The sequence below is a fragment of the Artibeus jamaicensis genome, unplaced genomic scaffold (genome assembly GCF_021234435.1).
Source record: "Artibeus jamaicensis isolate MK-2021 breed Jamaican fruit bat unplaced genomic scaffold, CSHL_Jam_final contig_465, whole genome shotgun sequence".
Lineage (NCBI taxonomy): Eukaryota > Metazoa > Chordata > Mammalia > Chiroptera > Phyllostomidae > Artibeus > Artibeus jamaicensis.
Window position 1 is genome coordinate 12495071 of NW_026521843.1, and position 17862 is coordinate 12512932.

Consider the following 17862-nt stretch of genomic DNA (forward strand, 5'->3'; position numbering starts at 1 on the left):
GGGTCTTTACCCAGCTGTCTTCAAATCCTCAGAACTCACACACATTCTTAGCATTAACAGTTGTCTGCGGGGACACATTTGTAGTCTTTTCCTTGAAATACAGTCCACTCCGGCCTTGCAAAGCCCTCTTGGCGGATCCATTCACAAGTGTTGGGGCGACACCGGCTGTTTCCTGCCCCGGTTAAATAGCCCGGGAGTCCGCACCTGTGGCAGGCCGGCCAGTTCGTCCCACTCCTAGTTTTTGTGTGCCTACAACTGAGAATGGTTTTTACAGTTTTAAGTAGTGTGGGGGGATCAAAACAATAATATTGTGAGATGTGTAAATATTGCACAGGATTAAAATTTCAGTGTCCATAAATAAAGTTTTATTGGAATATAGTCACACCCAGTCTTCCATTGTGTTTCTGTGGCTGCTTTCCTGTGGCCTGGAAACCTAAAATGCTTACTATGGCTCATTACAAAAAAAAAAGTTTGTTTAAAACTCTTACGCCCAGACTTGTTTTTGAATTTGGAACTCTGTGCCCAAACGCGTTTTTCCTACACCGAACCCTGGTGACGACACACAGCTGCGCCCCGCGTTCGGTGGGGGCTGCGCGGTCCCCCCGCTTGGAGCCCGCGGGCGAGTGGACGCCGAGCTCCGCCCGGGCTCGGAGCGAGGCTGCGGCGCGGCCGGTCGGCTCTGGCGAGCTTTCTGAAGGCCCGCGGGCACAGATCTGCCTAGGAGACGCCGGACAGGTTTCGTACGGGCTTGTGTTCCCTGAAAAGGCGGGCAGTAGGAGTGTCCAGGCCCAGTGTCCACCAAAACTCAAAGCCGAGAGTAAAATCTCGGGAATCCAGCTCGCACAGAGCGGGCCCTGCAGGGATTTTGGACGAGCTCGGCGCGTCATCTTCTAGCTGTGGCAGCGGGTAGCGTCGGAATCAACTGGAATAAGAAAGAAAAACAAAAGAAAAAACGAAACAAGAAGCAGCTCCTGCGGGGACGGAGAACCGAACTCAGTGAACGCGGCCGAACCGGGCGGCACTGCCGTGAGTCCTCCGGCCCCTTCCCGCGGGCAGCGCCCCGCGGACGCGCACACTTTTGGAAGCTGCCCGAAGACTCGTTCTCCGCCCAAGTCCGCAAGTCGTCGCCGTCCTCATCGGGCGACCTCCGCAAACACTGCCCCTTTCCCTCCACTCTCGTCGCCGCGGTTCGGCCCACGGGTGGGGTGGGCTGGGCGGTGGGGCTTCCCGGAGCGGGGCGGGGGCGACGCGGGGGGCGCACGGCACCTGGGGGAGCGCGGCGGGGCCGCCGGGAGGGTCGGCGGACGGGCGACCAGCGCCGGGCCCGGGTGTGCGGGACGCGGGGAAGGCGACGTGCCAGCGATTGGCTGCGGCAGCTGCCGGTCACCGAGAAGCCCTCGGCCTCGGTCCGCGAGCTGGGGCCTGCCCACCCGAGGCCGCACTTCCACGGGGTCCTCCGACCGCTTCCGCGCCGCGCGGACTCGTCGTTGTCCGGGCGCCCAGGAGACGCGGGACGCGAAACGTCCTCACCTTCGGGGGCCGTCGCCGGGCGGGCTCACCCTCCGGGCGCAGCCGACGCCGGTGGGCCCCGCGCGGCGGGGCCGGGAAGCCCTGCCAGACCCCGGAAGGGGCTGCGGAGCGGAGCGGCCGGCGCCTCTCTGCGCGGCCCGCGGGGGGCGCGCACCTGGCCAGTCCAGCGGCTGAGGGTCGGAAGCTGCTCCGCGTCCGCCCGCGGTCACGAGGATGGTTCGCTGACCAACGCGCAGAACCGGGGGGTGAAGCCGCACTACTAAACACGCCCCGTTTTTAGTCTTCCCAGGGGCTCGTTACTGGGATCCGCAATGGAAAACGTGGACGGTGACCGCCGTGCGACCAACAAGCTTCCCAAGCTCAAGAGCTCGAAGGAGTGGCTGGAGCCGCAGCCGCTCGCGCTCATGCAGGTGCGCGCTCGGTGCGAGCGGAACCGCCTCCAGTGACCCGGGCGCTTCTTTGCAAGTTTTGTTTCATTCTGCTCGTTATTATTCCTTTGTTTCTATTAACTTTGGGTTTGCTCCTCCTTTCCTAGCTTCTTAAGGCGGAATCAAGCTGCATCACGCAGATATATATGCGTTGTGTTTTTTAAAAGATTGTAATTTGTCTTTTTCCGCACGTTGTTATTAAGGTATAATTGTTACACAGGCAATAAACTGCGTGCACTTAAAGTGCACAGTTTGATGAGTCGCGCTGCGTATTCACACGTGAAACCCTCACCACAATCAAGACAATGAACGGAGTCCCTTCTCCCCACGTGTCCGCCTTGAATCCTGGTAATCTCTCCCCCTCTGTGGGTTTAGAGTTGCCAACAAATCCTGAAAACATTTCAACCCTTATTTTTTCAAGTGTTTTTTTCTATTCCCTCCCCTTTTTTGATAAATACAATGATATGTATCACAGCCTGCTTGAAATCCACCATCGCCCACAGACACTGTTCACCTTTTGCAGATTTCCCCCCTTGGACAGCTTTGACTGTTGAGGTTTTAAGTTTGCTACCTTCTGAAGCTTTAAATGTGCTGATGAGCCTGTCTGGTGAATTTTTCACCTGAGACATCGTAATTTTCTTCACTATAAATTCTATTTGGGTCTTTTCTTATATCTTCCCTGTCTCAAAATGTCTACTGTTCCCTCTAGCTTCCTGAACTTATGAATGACAGGTATAAGGATTATTTTAATGTCCTGGTCTAATACATGTATCACCTGTGTTATTTCTGGGACAGGTTTGATTGATTTTCCTCTTTATTATTGGTCAAATTTTTCTGCCTCTTTGTATGCCTGGTGATCTGTTTTATTGGATGCTCGGCATTGTGAATTTTACCTTGTTGGGTGCTGGATATCTCTGATCTCCCATAAATGTTCCTGAGCTTGGTCTGGGCTGTGGCTCAGTTGCTTGGACCCACCCTGACTCTTTCAGGCCTCGCCTTGTGGGCAGGACCACAGTGGCATCTAGTGAGTGGCCAGTTTTGCACCACTGCTTACCCAAAACCCTCCCAGTACTCAACTCCATGCTTTGCAGACCACGGGCCTTTTCACTCTGGCTGATGTGGAAGAAATACCTCCTGGGGCCCTGTGACCTCTAGAGATTGTTTCCCCGACTCCTCCCAGGGGCTGAGTGGTGGAGCGTTTTGTTGGGTAGTCTCTCCACAGGCATGTGGCGTTCAGCATTCAGCTGAAGAATCAAGGGGGACCCTCTCCAGATCCCCAAAGCTCTTTCTCTGTGTAACTGTCCCCCCCCCCCCGGCACTCAGCCCTACAGACTAGCTGGCCTGGTCTCCCCTGGACTCCTAGCTTTCCTCCTGTTTCAGGGAGACGGCTGGGTTCCGCCTGATACCCACCTCTCCGTGCCAGTCAGGAAACTCTTTCCAGGTGCAAAACTGAGCTGTTGCAGGGCTCCCTTTGTTTTCTGTTTCTCGGGGGCCACTGTCCTTCATTGCCTGATGTCCAATGTCTTGAAAACTGTTGTTGCAGTTATTTTTTTAAAGAAAAGGTTCTTGTTATCCTATCTTGTCTGGAAGTGGAAGTTCCCATCCCAGCCATTTCTTCAGTGTTTCTGCTCCGTCCTTTTACTGGTCACTTCGAGGGTCCAGTTCCCCACTTGGTGAACCTTCTGCTGTCGTCTCAAACGTCGTTGCTGCAGCTGCATTCATTACTTTCCAGTCTTTTCTCTGTTTTTCAGATTGGGTAACTTCTGGTGATCTATGCTAAAGTTCACAGACCCTTCTTATGTCAGTTCCAATCTGCTATTAAGCCCATTGAAGTTTGTTTGTTAAATTTAAGAACTGTATTCTCCACTTGTTTTTTTTTATATTCTATATCTCTTTGCTCAGATTTTTGACACATTCGTTACGAGGACATTTCCTTTAGCGTCTTAAGCACAGCTGTAATCGTTGACCTAAAGTCCTTGTCTGTTCATTTCAACACACGGGCCATCTTGGAGTTGGTCTCCATTGGTTGCCTTCTAAAGTGTGGGCCACATTTTTCTGGTGTGTGTATGTGTGTGAATTCTACACTATATATTTTTTGTGATTTTATTTATTTATTTTTAGAGAGGGGAAGGGAGGGAGAAAGAGAAGGAGAAAAGCATCAACGTATGTTTGTTTGCCTCTCATACTCCCCCTACTGGGGACCTGGCCTGCAACCCAGACCTGTGCCCAGACTGGGAATTGAACCGGCCACTTTTTGGTTCACAGGCAGACATTCAATCCACTGAGCCACAGCAGCCGGGGCTAGACTCTATTTTAGACATTCTACATGATACATTGTAAAGAGTATGGCTTCTGTTAGATTCCTCTGGAGAATATTGAGCTTCTGTTTGAGCAGCAGTTAACTTGGCTGGCCTCAGCCCGCAAACTTTGCCTTTCCTGCAGTTGACAGCAGATGAAAATCACTGTTCAATCTTACTTAGCTTTAGATGGGCTGCATGGAGTCTGCCTGCTGTACATGCAGTTCAAGGATCTGACTGAGGTTTGGTCAGATTTTACCCCCACAATTTGCCGCATCCTCTCCATGGCTTTCCTCTGTCAGGCATTTCTCCTCTCCCTTTCCAGCCGCTGTGCTTGCCCTGGCCTGTCTTCTAAGTCTTGAGCCTCTGAAACGGAGCGTGTCTCTGAGTTGGAGCCAACCCCGGTGGCCCTGACTGCGGCCGGCTCTTGGACAGCGGTCCACACCAAACTGAGAACTTGCTGAGACTTTTCACTCAGTGCTGACCACCCCTCCTGTTGCTCCCTGCCTTTGGTCAGTCTCCGGTGTTTCCAGACTGTTGGTTTTTATATTTTTGTGCAGGGCATTAACTCAGTAGCCATCTTGGTTTTGAAAACAACATATTTGCCAGGAATAGCCACCCTGCGAGGCAGAAAGAGCAAAGAAAATGGACTTAGAGTTCAATACACTCGAGTTTAAATTCTGGCCGCACGCAGGATTTTCTAGGCTTCTGGTTGTTGCTTAACTCCTGTGAGCCTGAGTTCTCTTCAGCGTTAATGGGGGAGGTTTCAGTCTTGGGTTCTGAGGTTATGTTCATCTGTTCTGGAAACAGGGCGGTGGGATTGAGGTTGCTTCCAATGACAGTGAATTCGAGAATATTTTATTTTTGTGTAATTGTGAGAGGATTTCAAAGGCCCATCCCAAAGTCTCCCATTTTGGGAATCTTTTTTAAAAATCATTTTTCCATTGTGGTAAAAATATATTATATATATTTTATATTATGCATACATGTGTATATATTATACATTATACATTATATGTAATATACACACAATATCATTTCATACCATTTGCTATTTTTGACCATGTAAAAATTTGTTTTTTTAGATTTTATTTTATTTTTAGGGAGAGGGGAAGGGAGGGAGAAGGAGAGGGAGAGAAGCATCATTGTGTGGTTGCCTCTCGCACACCCCCAACTGGGCACCTCGCTCGCTGGCAACCCAGGCATGTGCCCTGACTGGGAATCAAACTGGTGACCCTTTAGTTCACAGGCTGGTGCTCAATCCACTGAGCCACATCAACCAGGGCTATTTTTAACCATTTTTAAGTGTACAAGTCAATGATATTAATTGTACTCATATGTGTCCTAGAAATCAACCTCTTATATGTTGTTAGATATTTAATCATGGAAAATTTGTTATGAAAGCGCAAAAATAATATTATGAATTATACCCTGAAGATTATATTGCTTTAAAATCTGAAAATGTGATTTGTATAGGAAAATATTTATTATTAATATTTGATAGCTATAATGACAATGAGTTGAAACAGAACTCACCAGTGACTAACTGAACGCAAACAACAGAGGCCTGATTCTAACTCATAAAGGTAGAAGTATTTCGTAGGATGTGAAAAAAGATGGGCTGTGACTCTGGGCAAGTCATTTGGCCTTGTCAGGACTCGAAATGTCCACTGTGAGTTATTTTTTGCCCTAGAATGAGCTTAATTCAAAGCGGAAAGATTCAGATGCTCTTTCAATAGGTGTAACAACTGGATTTACACAGAATTTCCCCGAGACATGGCTGTCACCTAAAATCTAAGTCCAGACAGTGTTAATAGTTTGATTTTTAAGATTTGACTTGCTCAAAATTTCATTCTGTCATTTTAGGCGTTGGCTAAAGAAGATAATAGTGCAGCTGTTCAATTAATATTATATAGAGAAAATTATATAATTAAGGTAAGAATTAACTCCACAATGTGTCTCAATTAATTTTTTTTCATTTTACACATAGTTCGTCATTATAACAATTTTAGAAAATACAGAAAGTAGAATTTAAACCCCTCGTTCACCCATAGGATTAAGCTTGAGAGGTGGGGCTTCCTCTTCTCCTGTCCTTTGTGGGGGTCCTTTCACAGACGCCTCAGGATTTTTTCCTTCTCACTCGTCCCTTCATCTTAGCGGGGCCTTGACGGAGTTGCTCTGTAGCGTTAAGAGCTTTAGGAGATCGAACTGGAACACAGGGACCCATCATTCCTCAGGTGCACCCAGGGGAGAACAAGGCTTTCACTACGGCAGGACAAGGTGCATTTCCCTGTGACGTGCACTGAACGCTGGAGTAGGTAACCTGTTCATTGTTTTTTAAAAATTCTCATCTGAAGATTAATGATTTTGGAGAGAGAGGAAGAGGGAGAGAGAGAATCATCAATTGGTTGCCTTCCTGTATGTGCCCCGACTGGGGATCAAACCCACAATCTTTTGGTGTATGGGATGATGCTCCAACCAATGGAGCTACCTGGCCAGGTCTTAACCTTCTTTTGTTTTTAAGACTTTATGGTTGTTTGAAAAGGAAAGGAACTGTGTGTTGAGAAAGGTTGAAGTGTGCTAAGATCTGAAGTGATGGAGGTATACCCCCACGAAGTAGGGAGTTTTAGGGTCTTTTTTTTTTTCATTTTGAATTTTATGTCATTGATCCTAATAATTGCATGATTTCATTTGCTAGGTGAAAGGTTGATAAGAAGTGCTGGTGAGAGTGATTTGGCTTGTAGCCTAACCCAGGCATTTTCTTTGCACGCCCTTGGGACTAGGTCGGGCTGCACTTCGGTCCCTTTGCTTTTGTCTCCTTTTTCCCCATAAAATGTTCTCTTCCACATCGTCTGTCATCTGTCCTCTCCTAGATAACGCTTCATTTATAAAGGCCCATCTCAAATGTCTCCCACTTTGGGGTTATTTTTGCAAAAATGTAATCATCTTTTCCATTGAGGTAAAATACATAGAACATAAAATTTAATATTTTTAACCATTTTAATTGTACAGTTCACTGACATTAATTACATTTACATGTTGTACAACCATCACCACTATTTCCCAAACTTTTTCATCTCCCTAACTGAAACTTTGTACTCAGTAAGTAATAACTCCCCTTTCTTCCCTCTCCAAGACTCCGGTAACCTCTAATTCACATTCTATCTCCACCATATAAGTGGAATCCTATGATATTGGCCCTTTTCTGCCTTACTTCACGTAGCATATTGCTCTCAAGGTTCATCCATGTGGTAGCACATGTCAGAACCCCATTCCTTTTTCATAGCTGCGTATTATTCCCTTGCGTGTGTCTGCCACATTCTGTTTCTGCATTCCTCTGTGGTGGACACTTGGGTTGCTTCCATTCCACCTTGCGGCTGTTGTGAATATGCTGCAGCGAATGTCGGTGCCCCAGTGTCTGTGTCTGAGTCCCTGGTTTTAATTACACAGACCTGGTTTGTAGTTGTCTCCCCAGGGAGGGCAGGCATTTGTCCAGCTGACCCAGGTGTCCCTTTTCCCCGGTGCACTGTACGTCACACAGCAGAAGCCCAGTAAATGGCCACATTAACGAACGACTCTGTGGGTTATTCTTAGGAATGTATGTGACATTGAAGTTTGAGAACAAGAAAGAGTTCAGATAATGTGTGCCTTTCCTGTCACCGTTTACTAGGAGCTGGATAAGTGTTTGCACCAGCATGACTTCTTGAATGAGAGAAGAAAAGAGCTGTTACATAAAAGATGGGTTGACCAGGTGGCAGAGCCTCTCCAGAAGAAAATCATAGAAAAAGTTTGTTCCCATAAGAAGATTAAAAAAAGGAGACAAGAGGAACTAGATAGTTTTTTAAAATATGTAAATCAAAAGGTACTGAGAGATCATCTGACCCCTTTCAGTCGGTTTGAAACTCTGGTTATCTCTCTTTGGAATCACCCGGGCAGCGGGCTCCTCCCCGCTCCATACGCGGGTGGCCTCTTAAATCCAGGGCGATTGGGATCAGGGCGAGTGGGATCAGGGCGAGTGGGACGGGTGGAGGGAAGAGGGCTGGTTCTGGATGTAAATGTGTATGTACATCAGAATCAGTTTTCTTTGTTGTTCCCACGTAATTATTACTTTCATAGACCAATTTTAAGTGCTGGACTCTAGGATCAGGGGATATTCATGTGTGTGAGTTCTGGAACTCAATTTTTTACAATAATTTAAGAGACCTGAGATGTTTGAAAACCAATTCCCAAATCTTTTCTGTTCCCACATTTTTTATGAAAACCTTACAAATTTTAAGATTTTATTTCTTTTTAGAGAGAGAGGGAGGGGAAAGAGAGGGAAATATCAATGTGTGGTTGCTTTTCACACGCCTCCCCCCCCAACTGGGAACCTGCTGTATAACCCAGGCATGTCCCCTGACTGGGAGTTGAACCAGCAACCCTTTGGTTCACAGGCCTGCACTTAATCCATTGAGCCACACCAGCCAGGGTGAATTCTTGGAAATTTTAAGTAGACTTTGTCTATCAGTACAATCTTTAGTGATACATGGAATTTCATTTCAGACGTGCTCTGCCCGCCTTCCGCATGTCTTCCTGATGCCACGTAGCAGCAGCGTGGGGACGGGCTGCGTGTGTGACTCTGAAGTCCAGCACAGCGCTGACCGAGCCTCTGGCTCTTACACGTGGCCTGTTTCCTTCAACAGGGAAACGCGTTTTTAGAGCATTACGATCCGAAAGAGTACGACCCTTTTTACATGAGCAAAGAGGACCCGAATTTTCTGAAGGTAGGGTGGATTTCTTATGTCAGCTTCGGTATTTTGCTTGACCAGTCCTACTATGTGAGTTGTCCTCTGGTAATGTCCTGAGAATGTAGTAACATCTTAAGAATAGTTTTCCTTCTCCATGTCTTCTTAGAGAGGAGCAGGGAAGCCAAAGGCCAAATTAAATGAAACCTCCGTAAAATTTGAAAATATTGGGTAATAGACTTAAATTTGTTACAAGATTTGTTTTCATAGACTTAAATTTGTTACAAAAATAATTCATTTTCATGATAAAATCAATCAATAAATAACTTTAAAACCTCTCAATTCCACTACCCAGGATGAACTCACAAACATTTTTCTTTATATCCTTCAAGACTTTCTATATATAGGTATAAATACACATTTGTATTCTATAAGAACAGGTTTATACCATACATTAGGTTATATAGTCTGCTTTTTTCCTTAATAGTTTGTGATTTAGCTTCTGTATTTGTCAACAATGTGAGTATAATTTTAACAATTGCATAGTATTCTGTTATCAGTAGCAGCTAACTCGCACCCAGGGATTAACTGGGTGTCAGGACTTTGTCTTTCCCATGTGTTTCATCTTCACCTGCTGCCATGTCAGGTCACTTACAGACAAGGCAAGTGAGGCTCAGGTAGGTTAAGTCACCTGTCCAGGGTCACACAGCTGCAAACAGCAGAGAATACATGTGTTTCTAACCGTGTCTGGTATCTTGCTAACCCATCATTTTTTTACATATTCCATTTTGATCACCTAGACTGTTTTCCACCTGTTGCTGTTATGCACGACATTGTGATGAGCATTCCTATAATTATTTCTTACTTTTTTCAGTAAAGTTGATAGAATTGCTGAGTTAAAGGTTACACATGATTTTGATTCATATTACCAAACTGTTCCCGAAAATGTATAAATCTGCACCCTGCACCAGAGTCCATTTTCCATACTTTTGCTAATAGTGGATATTATTAAACAAAATAAAACAAACCTACCTTGGTCACAGACATTTTAAACTGCTAGCATTTGGTTAGTCAAGATGGAGCCGTAGGTCAACACACCTCGGTTCCACACACAACTACAGAAAAAATACAGCTGCACCACAAGACAAGTATGACTCAGAACTGTCGGAAGATCGAGCCATGTGGAAGTCTGCCACCAAGGATGCAAAGTAGATGTGTTCATTCAGACGGGTGGGGGGTGGAGAGGAGGAGAGGCAAGACGGGCAGAGCTGGGAGCCAGCGGCTCCACTGTGTGGTGGGTAAAAAACAGGAGGGCACCTGGGGAGTGAGGGAGCCCCGCCCAGGGTCCCAGTGCCAGGAAGATAAGTCCCCATAACTTCTGGCTACAAAAACCAGTGGGGGTTGAAGTCAAGGCGGGAGGAAACTGGCAGATTTTCAGGAGACTCTGCTTAAAGGGCCCACATGGACTTAGAGTTTACACAGACCCACCGCTCTGGGACTTAGCGCCAGGGCAACAGCTGGAAGGACACCAGTGGCATATGGGGAGAACGTGAAGTGTGAGTGAGGGGACAGCTTCCTCCTGAGCAAAAGTCCAGAGGCCAGGCAGCAGCACTGTCCTGTCTGTGAGCCCTCCCCGTCACAGAGCAACAGAGCAGTGACACAGGTCACCCCATCCTTGTGGTTACCTAAACTTTGCCCCATCCAACCTTAACAGGTGCATTAAGACAGGGAGTCAGAGCAGCTCTACAGGGAGGCTGGCAAATGAGACAAAGACATGTGACCCAAATGAAAGAACAGAATGAAACTCCAGAGAAAGAGCTCAACGAAATGGAGATAAGCAACCTATCAGGTGCACGGTTCAGAACACTGGTTATCAGGATGCTCCATGAACTCACTGGGTATTTCAACAGCATAAAAAAGACCCAGGCAGAAATGAAGGTTACATTGAGTGAAATAAGGAAAAAATCTATGGGGAACCAACCATTGGTGAAGACGATGAAGCCAAGAACCAAATCAATGATTTGGAACACAAGGAAAAAGCATTCAATCAGAACAGCAGGAAGAAACAAGAATTCAGAAAAATGAGGAGAGGCTTAGAAACCCCCGGGACATCTTTAAACGTTCCAACATCAAATTCATAGGGGTGCCAGGAGGAGAAGAGGAAGAGCAAGAAATTGAAAACTTACTTGGAAAAATAATGAAAGAAAACTTTTCTAATTTGGTGGAGGAAATAGACATATACGTTTAGGAAGCACAGAGAGTCCCAAACAATTTGGTCCCAAAGAGGACCACACAAGACACATCATAATTAAACTGCCAAAGGTTAAAGATAAAGAGTGAATTTTAAAAGCAGCAAGAGAACTTTTAAAGAGAGGGGGAGGGAGAGAGGAAGAGAGGAAGAGAGACAGCAATGTGCGAGAGAAACATTGACCTGTTGCCTCTTGCGCGGCCCCAGCTGAAGACCTGGCCCACAACCCAGGTTTGCTTCCTGACTGGGAATCAAACCGGCGACCTCTCGGTTCACAGGTGGGCGCTCAGTCCCCCGAACCACACCAGCCAGGGCGTGAAACCAGCTCTTTCTGACAGCAGAATTCCCTGCTGTTCTTTTGCCAGGCTCCTTTCTAAATGGGGTGGATCGGAGGCCTCTGAGGGTGAGCTGAGCACCTTGCGGTTAGAGCGGCAGTTCTCAAGGTGAAGTTCACAGACCTTTAAGAGCGCTGACGCGTTTTGGGGGGTCCGTGAGGCCACGTATTTTCCTGACCTTGCTGGGTGGTGGTTGCTGTTCGCACTGTGCTGACACGCACTCCCACGGCACGACGGTGGCTGCGTGTGCAAGTGCTGCTGCCTTACAGCAGGCTCGGTCCATGCTGCTGGGCGTCCCGGCCTCCGTGGCCTTCCCTGTGCGCCCAGCAAGAAAACAGCTCCATTTTCCTGAAAATACCCTTGACCAAACGGTAAAAATCACTAATTGTATTAGACCCTGGTCCTTGAGTACACGTCTTCTCAGCGCCGGGTGGTGAACAGGAAGCGTGCGGAGGGCACTTCCAGCACATCTGCCATCCAGTGTGATGGTCGCGCCCTGAGCTGGCCTGGCCGGGATTTCCAGGGAACGCTCTCGTTACAGGAAAGAAGGGCCGACAAAACCATGGTGTTTAATCTTGGGTGTTTGGCAGACATTTTCTGGAAGGTTATCCAAGTCAGTCTGCACTTCAAGAACAACGACGGGCAGTATTTGTTGCCAGTGATAAAATGTGAGCTTTTAAGCAAACATTAGACTTTTGGAAAAATTATATTGAGCGGGACAGCGTTCCAATACTCAGAGGCTTGGCTGGTGAGACTGGTGATGGTTCAATAAATGCAGTTACTGTGTAATGAAGTGTGTTAACATTCAGAAGATCTCACCTGACTTGGACCTGATTTTTTCCAAACAACCGATGCATGACGTGCAGAAACAATTCATTCAAAGTTCAAGACAGACCAATGTGTTTTTTTTAATTTAATTATTGTTCAAATACAGTTTTCTGTTTTTTTTTTTTTAACTCCCATCCCAGCCCCGTCCCCCCAGACCAATGGGTTTTAACATAGCGGAGTTTGAATAGTTGGTTGGTATGGTTTCAGATCCCACATCCTAACTAATCCTGAAGAAACTACCACTTGCTGAGTTGGGGTGTAGTGCCTGAGACTCACCCGCACAGTCTGAAGAGGCCATAAAACAAGGGCTAACGTGACTGGAAGGCTCACTAAGTGAAGCTGCACAGGGCCCCATCCCTTGATTATATGTTCAATACATGTAATGGTTAGACTGCCGTCAGCCTGTAGATCCCGTGGTCTGGGTTCTTCTGGCATAAGAGCCACAAATGGATGTTCAGGACAGACTGAAAAAGACCTGAAACCAAGTCCTTAACAAAATGCTTGTCTTGTAGGTCACCATCCCACCGTTTTGTGACCCTTTGAAAAAGGCACAGTATGACAAAGATGAGGAAACAAGAACTCTTCTTCAGTGTGAGACTGGTACTTTGTTGTTTTTTTTTAAAGATTTTATCTATTTTATTTTTAGACAGAGGGGAAGGGAGGGAGAAAGAGAGGGAGTGAAATATCAATGTATGGTTGCCTCTCATGTGGCCCCCACTGGGAACCTGGCCTGCAACCTAGGCATGTGCCCTGACTGGGAATCGAACCAGCCACCCTTTGGTTCACAGCCCGTGCTCAAAGGTACTTTGTTTCTAATTGTTATGCAGTTCCATGACCCAGAGCCATGGAGGTGCACTCCACTGGGCTGATTTGTGTTACCAACCTTCTTACAGGCAAGATGCAGACAATGAAAGAATTTAAAGAGGTCGAGAAGGCCAAACTGCAGTCCAGATTCCCAAGAATTTCTAATTCAAGGTGCTTCATGACTCCAAACGAGTGGATTAGACTGTCCGCAAACTACATAGAAAGTGAATTCTGTAAAAGGAGCAGGTAATGGTCAATATTGTACAAATTATGGAACCCACTGGCACTGGGAAACTTTTTCTTGAGACAGTGATGTAAATATTTCATAGTTATAATTTTTTAAATTTCAGTTTTCGATGGGGAATCTACTGTAACTCTTGTCCCTGATCCTGTGCATGTGACGTTTCCTTTTGCCTTGGATACGTTGAAGGTTTTCTCTGTCTTTGGTTTTCACTTCCTCCACAGTGATGTGTCTCTGCTCCCTTTTCTCCCTGTTTGTCCTACTTAGGGCCCTCTAAGGTTCCTGTGTCTGTGGTTTGATGGCTTTCATTCATTTTTTAAAAAATTCAAGGCCATTATCACTTCAAATATTTCTTACATCCTATTCTTGTTTCCTCTGAGATTCCAATGTGTGTTAGACCATTTGATGTCCCACAGCTACGCAGTTCTTAGCCGCTCTGTTTCAATTAGACAGTTTGTCCTGACTGTGATTAAGTTCACGGAGTCTTCCCCCAGCCATGTCCCATACACCGAAGCGCCTTTCGGAGGAATTTTTCCTCTGTGACAATTTTTATTTCTAGTCTTTCCATTTGATTTTTATATAGTTTTCCTTTTCCCTGAAATTTCCTATGTGTACATACACATTATTCACCTTTCCACTGGGTTAATACATTATTTGTAATTACTTTAAATTCCTTGTTAGTTCCAACATTAGGGTCATGTCTGAATCTGGTTCTGTTGATTGCTTTATCTCTAGACAGTAGGTTATTTTATCTTACCTTTTTTTTTTGCATGTCTTGTAATTTTTGATTGAATGCTTTCTTGACATATTAGCACAGGAAACCCTTTTTCACTAATTATGCTTTATATACTAACCTGGACGTTTGCTTTTCTTTCTCTTTCTCTCTTTCTCTTCCTTTCCCTCCCTCCCTCTCTTCTCTTCTCTTCTCTTCTCTTCTCTTCTCTTCTCTTCTCTTCTCTTCTCTTCTCTTCTCTTTTCTTTGTCTGATTTATTGGTGGTGTGTGTATATAGGGATGGGCCCAAATCATTTCTTTGCTTTCACTCAAAACACATTTTGAAATCCCCATTTTCTAGGAAAACTCACTTTGATCAAGCCAGATCAGACTGATCCTTTCATGAATCTTTGTGTGGGACCGTTTGCATGCCAGGTGTACTGAGGTTGTTAGCTAGAAGAGTGCCAGGGCTCTCGGTTTCGGATAATGGAACCCATACTGGAAAAGGGTCCGTTTTTTGAGGGTTTCAACTGTTCCCAGTCACTGGGAGGTCTTAGGAAGCAGAGCTCAGTTTCAGGAGCAGTACTCAAAATCGCAGGCAGAGGGCGCAGTGCTCGCGCCATGACCCGGGGCTGCGGACTCAGGCGGGCGCCGCTCCCCCTGGCGGCCTGGGAACCACACCGGCTCTGCGGGCCTGGGTGCCCTTCGGAGGGCCAGGGTCACTGGTCCGGTCCAGGCCTGCGTGGACTCTGAGGCAGTTGTCTGCCACCTGGCAGCAAGGCAGACTGGGAAATGGAGTGTTTGGGTTCTTTTGGAAACACGTTTTATATTGATGCTTGTAAATGGCACAATCTCTGTGGCTTCTTTTAACGTCAGCGCACACACTCCTGTGGAAGGGGGTGCTTTCAGCGTCACCCCGCGGAGTCTAGGTCAGGAACCCGCAAGCCAGCGTCCTTCGTGGTTTCGGCGGTGGTCACATGCCCGACAGTCCGCAGCGGTTTGAAGTAACAGCACTTTAGACAGTAGACACTGCAGCATGTAACAATAATGTCTGAAAGAGCATAACCTAGTATCGTTTAACAAACATCCTTACTCGTGTTATCTTGTTAAAGGTTGAAAGTGAAAGTGAACTTTAACGTTAGTAGTTTTGACTCAAAGCCCTCGGCCAAAGCTCCGCAACTTCTGGAATCCTAGCAAGAAGAAAAAGCTGCTATTTGCAAGTAAGCCTGTTATTCCACACCTTTGCCCTGCTTGTCCTTAAGGTGTGTGTCTGGGTTTCTGCCCGTTGCCACCCCAGGCGCCCTGGCCTGCCACCTGCCTTCTCCCTCCACCGTGTCTGGGGGTGTGTGTGGCAACCGCCTTCAGCTCTCTCTGCTGTTAAAGAACAAGTAGCTAACACATTCGGAATAATGAGAACAGACATAGAAAAAAGGCATTAACAACTCTTCTAAGTTACAAGTGATCTCAATTGAACCCGAGCAGGAGAAATGTAGTGTGGGGTAGTGGGGGGGGCGGGCACCGGGGGCTGTTCCAGGCTGCGCCGGGGGAAGAGGCGGTACAGCACCACACCGCATGGAATGTGGGAATCACCCCCAGACTCGGGCCATGGCGTTAACAGTAAGAGGTTTCTCTCTGTAGTTACAGAGCCTGTTAACCGTCTGCTGGAAGGTATGGGGTCCCCAAGCATTGCTGGAGGGAATGTAAAATAATGCAGTGACTTTGGAAAACAGTTTGGCAGTTAAATTACCACACGAGCCAGCAGTTCAGCTCCTAGGTTTCTATCACCTTGCACGGCTGGGCACCTGTCCATTGCCTGCCTTTCTCCCCCCCCCCCCCCCCCCGCCCCCACAATGTGCTCCAGCTCCGCCCACTATTTCTTGTTTTCTGAACCCAGCGACCTGACCCCCACCTCAGGCACTGTGTCTGCCTGTCCGTCTGCCTGGAACACTCTTCCCCACGCTCCCCACGTCTCAGTCCCTCAGCTCACTCAGGCCTCTGCATGCACATCAGTTCAGAGAAGCCTTCTCTGACTTCTCACCTGTCCCCCCATGCCCACACCTGCTCCCCCAACCCTTTTCACGAGTGAAGAGGTGGGATTGCAGGACTCGAGTGGAGGGCAGGACAAGCACCCACTGCGAGGGGACCACAGGTGCGGTACAGGGACGGGGTGACGCTGGCCCGGTGAATTGGGTGAAGGAAGATTGTTCACTTCATTTTCTCAGCGGAGTGAGGGGGTCATCCGTCAGGTGGTCAACACAGATTTAGAGGTGTAAAAAGAGAATGGAAGAAAGGAATCTAGCACTTTCTAAATCACCACGATCCCAGCATAAGTCGAGCCGGCAGACCCTGCCCTCTGAAGGCAGGGCCAGTGGGAGTCCCTGCGTCTCTGCAGGAGTCTGACTCCAGGCAGAGGAAGGAGAGGCTGAGGCAGGGGGTTAGGCAGGGGGCCCTGCCTGCTGGGTGGGTCACTCAGCTCCGGGGGGAGGACCGCACTTGGGGGCCCCAGCTCCGCTCAGCCAGACACTCCCCCGGCTCTGTGCGCCCCTCAGCCCTGGGCCTCACTGAACTCTCCCCTCCCGTCGGCCTTCAAGAGGCTTTGGCAGCTCGGGAGCACACACCCTGGCCCTGGCCTGGTCGCAGAGGACGCAGAGGAGGCCGCTTTGGAGGAACCATCTTCCAGCTGGAGTCATTCAGGCTGAGGACCAAGGACGCGCCCACAGTCGTTCTGTATCTAAGGAAAGCGTCGCAATAAACACCACTTACTTTCTCATTCCGCGTCTGTGTGATAATGGAGAAACCACAACACCCTGCGCTGACGGCTCCTGAGGACGTGTCTCCCCCGGAGGCTGAGACGCAGTGAAAACCGTAGCAGCTGCCTTCGGAGCGCCCTCTCAGTTCCCTGGGCCTTCCCCTGAGCTCGGGCAGGTCCTGTTTGGTCATGTGGATGACTTGGGGCCACACACTAAACCTGACTAGATCGGGGTGGGCGTGCCAGTGTGTGGCTGCCTTACACGCTCAGAGACCTAAAGTAACCGCACAGGATGGTCCGAGATGAGAAAAATTAACTAAGAGCAGTTCATAGCGGGGACTCATGTCCTAGGCGGGTGTTTTTCCCCGACAAAGGTCAGTCGGTCTTCACCTTCCCCAGGCCTGTCTGCTGTCTTTCTACATCCAGGATAACACACCTGATAAACATGCCTTTATTCCCAAAACAAAGTAACCTTCCTGTCTGCAGACCCCTCAAAGCACAGGCTGCGTAAGCCCTGTTACTGCGTTTATTGGTGACTGTTAACCACGCGGCTTCCACCTGTGGAAAGTGTGCGTCCATCATTTCACCGCTTACCCAATCCCAGAGCCCCCCCACCCCACACACCCACTTTGCTTTCTCCCCCCAATGGACTTACAGTTTCTCGATTGCAGTGTATGAAATCAGGAGCGGAACTGCAGTTTTCTAGGGCATTTTCTCGGTTCCTTGAGGTTTCACCTCCCGGTGCTTGTCCTGAGTTCGGCTCAAGCTCATAAATTCTCTGTAGGTGTGAACGTTTCTTATGTTGATGGTCAGACACCCCTAACACCCACACCACGTATTCTCCCCAGGTTCTCCCGACAGACTTTAGAAAACTTAAACCCTCATTTCGAGTGCGATCCCCCGGCTGCGGACTCTGATTCTGGGCGTCGCCCTCCAGCTGCGGCTGAGACCCGAGGCCGCCCAGG

The 17862-nt window shown here is 47.9% G+C and overlaps 1 protein-coding gene across 2 annotated transcripts in view; it reads left to right on the forward strand.

Annotated features, from left to right (window-relative positions):
• Window positions 1-16918, forward strand: part of FAM228B (family with sequence similarity 228 member B) — a 34754-nt gene extending 17836 nt beyond the window's left edge. The window contains exons 4-11 of one of the 2 annotated variants that reach the window (XM_053666954.1): window positions 1811-1940; window positions 6122-6190; window positions 7926-8117; window positions 8938-9018; window positions 12903-12990; window positions 13284-13440; window positions 15261-15368; window positions 16740-16918. In XM_053666954.1, the coding sequence (XP_053522929.1) occupies window positions 1842-1940; window positions 6122-6190; window positions 7926-8117; window positions 8938-9018; window positions 12903-12990; window positions 13284-13440; window positions 15261-15342 (768 nt within the window). In that variant the 5' untranslated portion in view covers window positions 1811-1841 and the 3' untranslated portion in view covers window positions 15343-15368; window positions 16740-16918. The remainder of the gene's footprint in view (window positions 1-1810; window positions 1941-6121; window positions 6191-7925; window positions 8118-8937; window positions 9019-12902; window positions 12991-13283; window positions 13441-15260; window positions 15369-16739) is intronic. The other variant, XM_053666955.1, reaches the window with a different exon arrangement.
• Window positions 16919-17862: the final 944 nt, after the last annotated feature.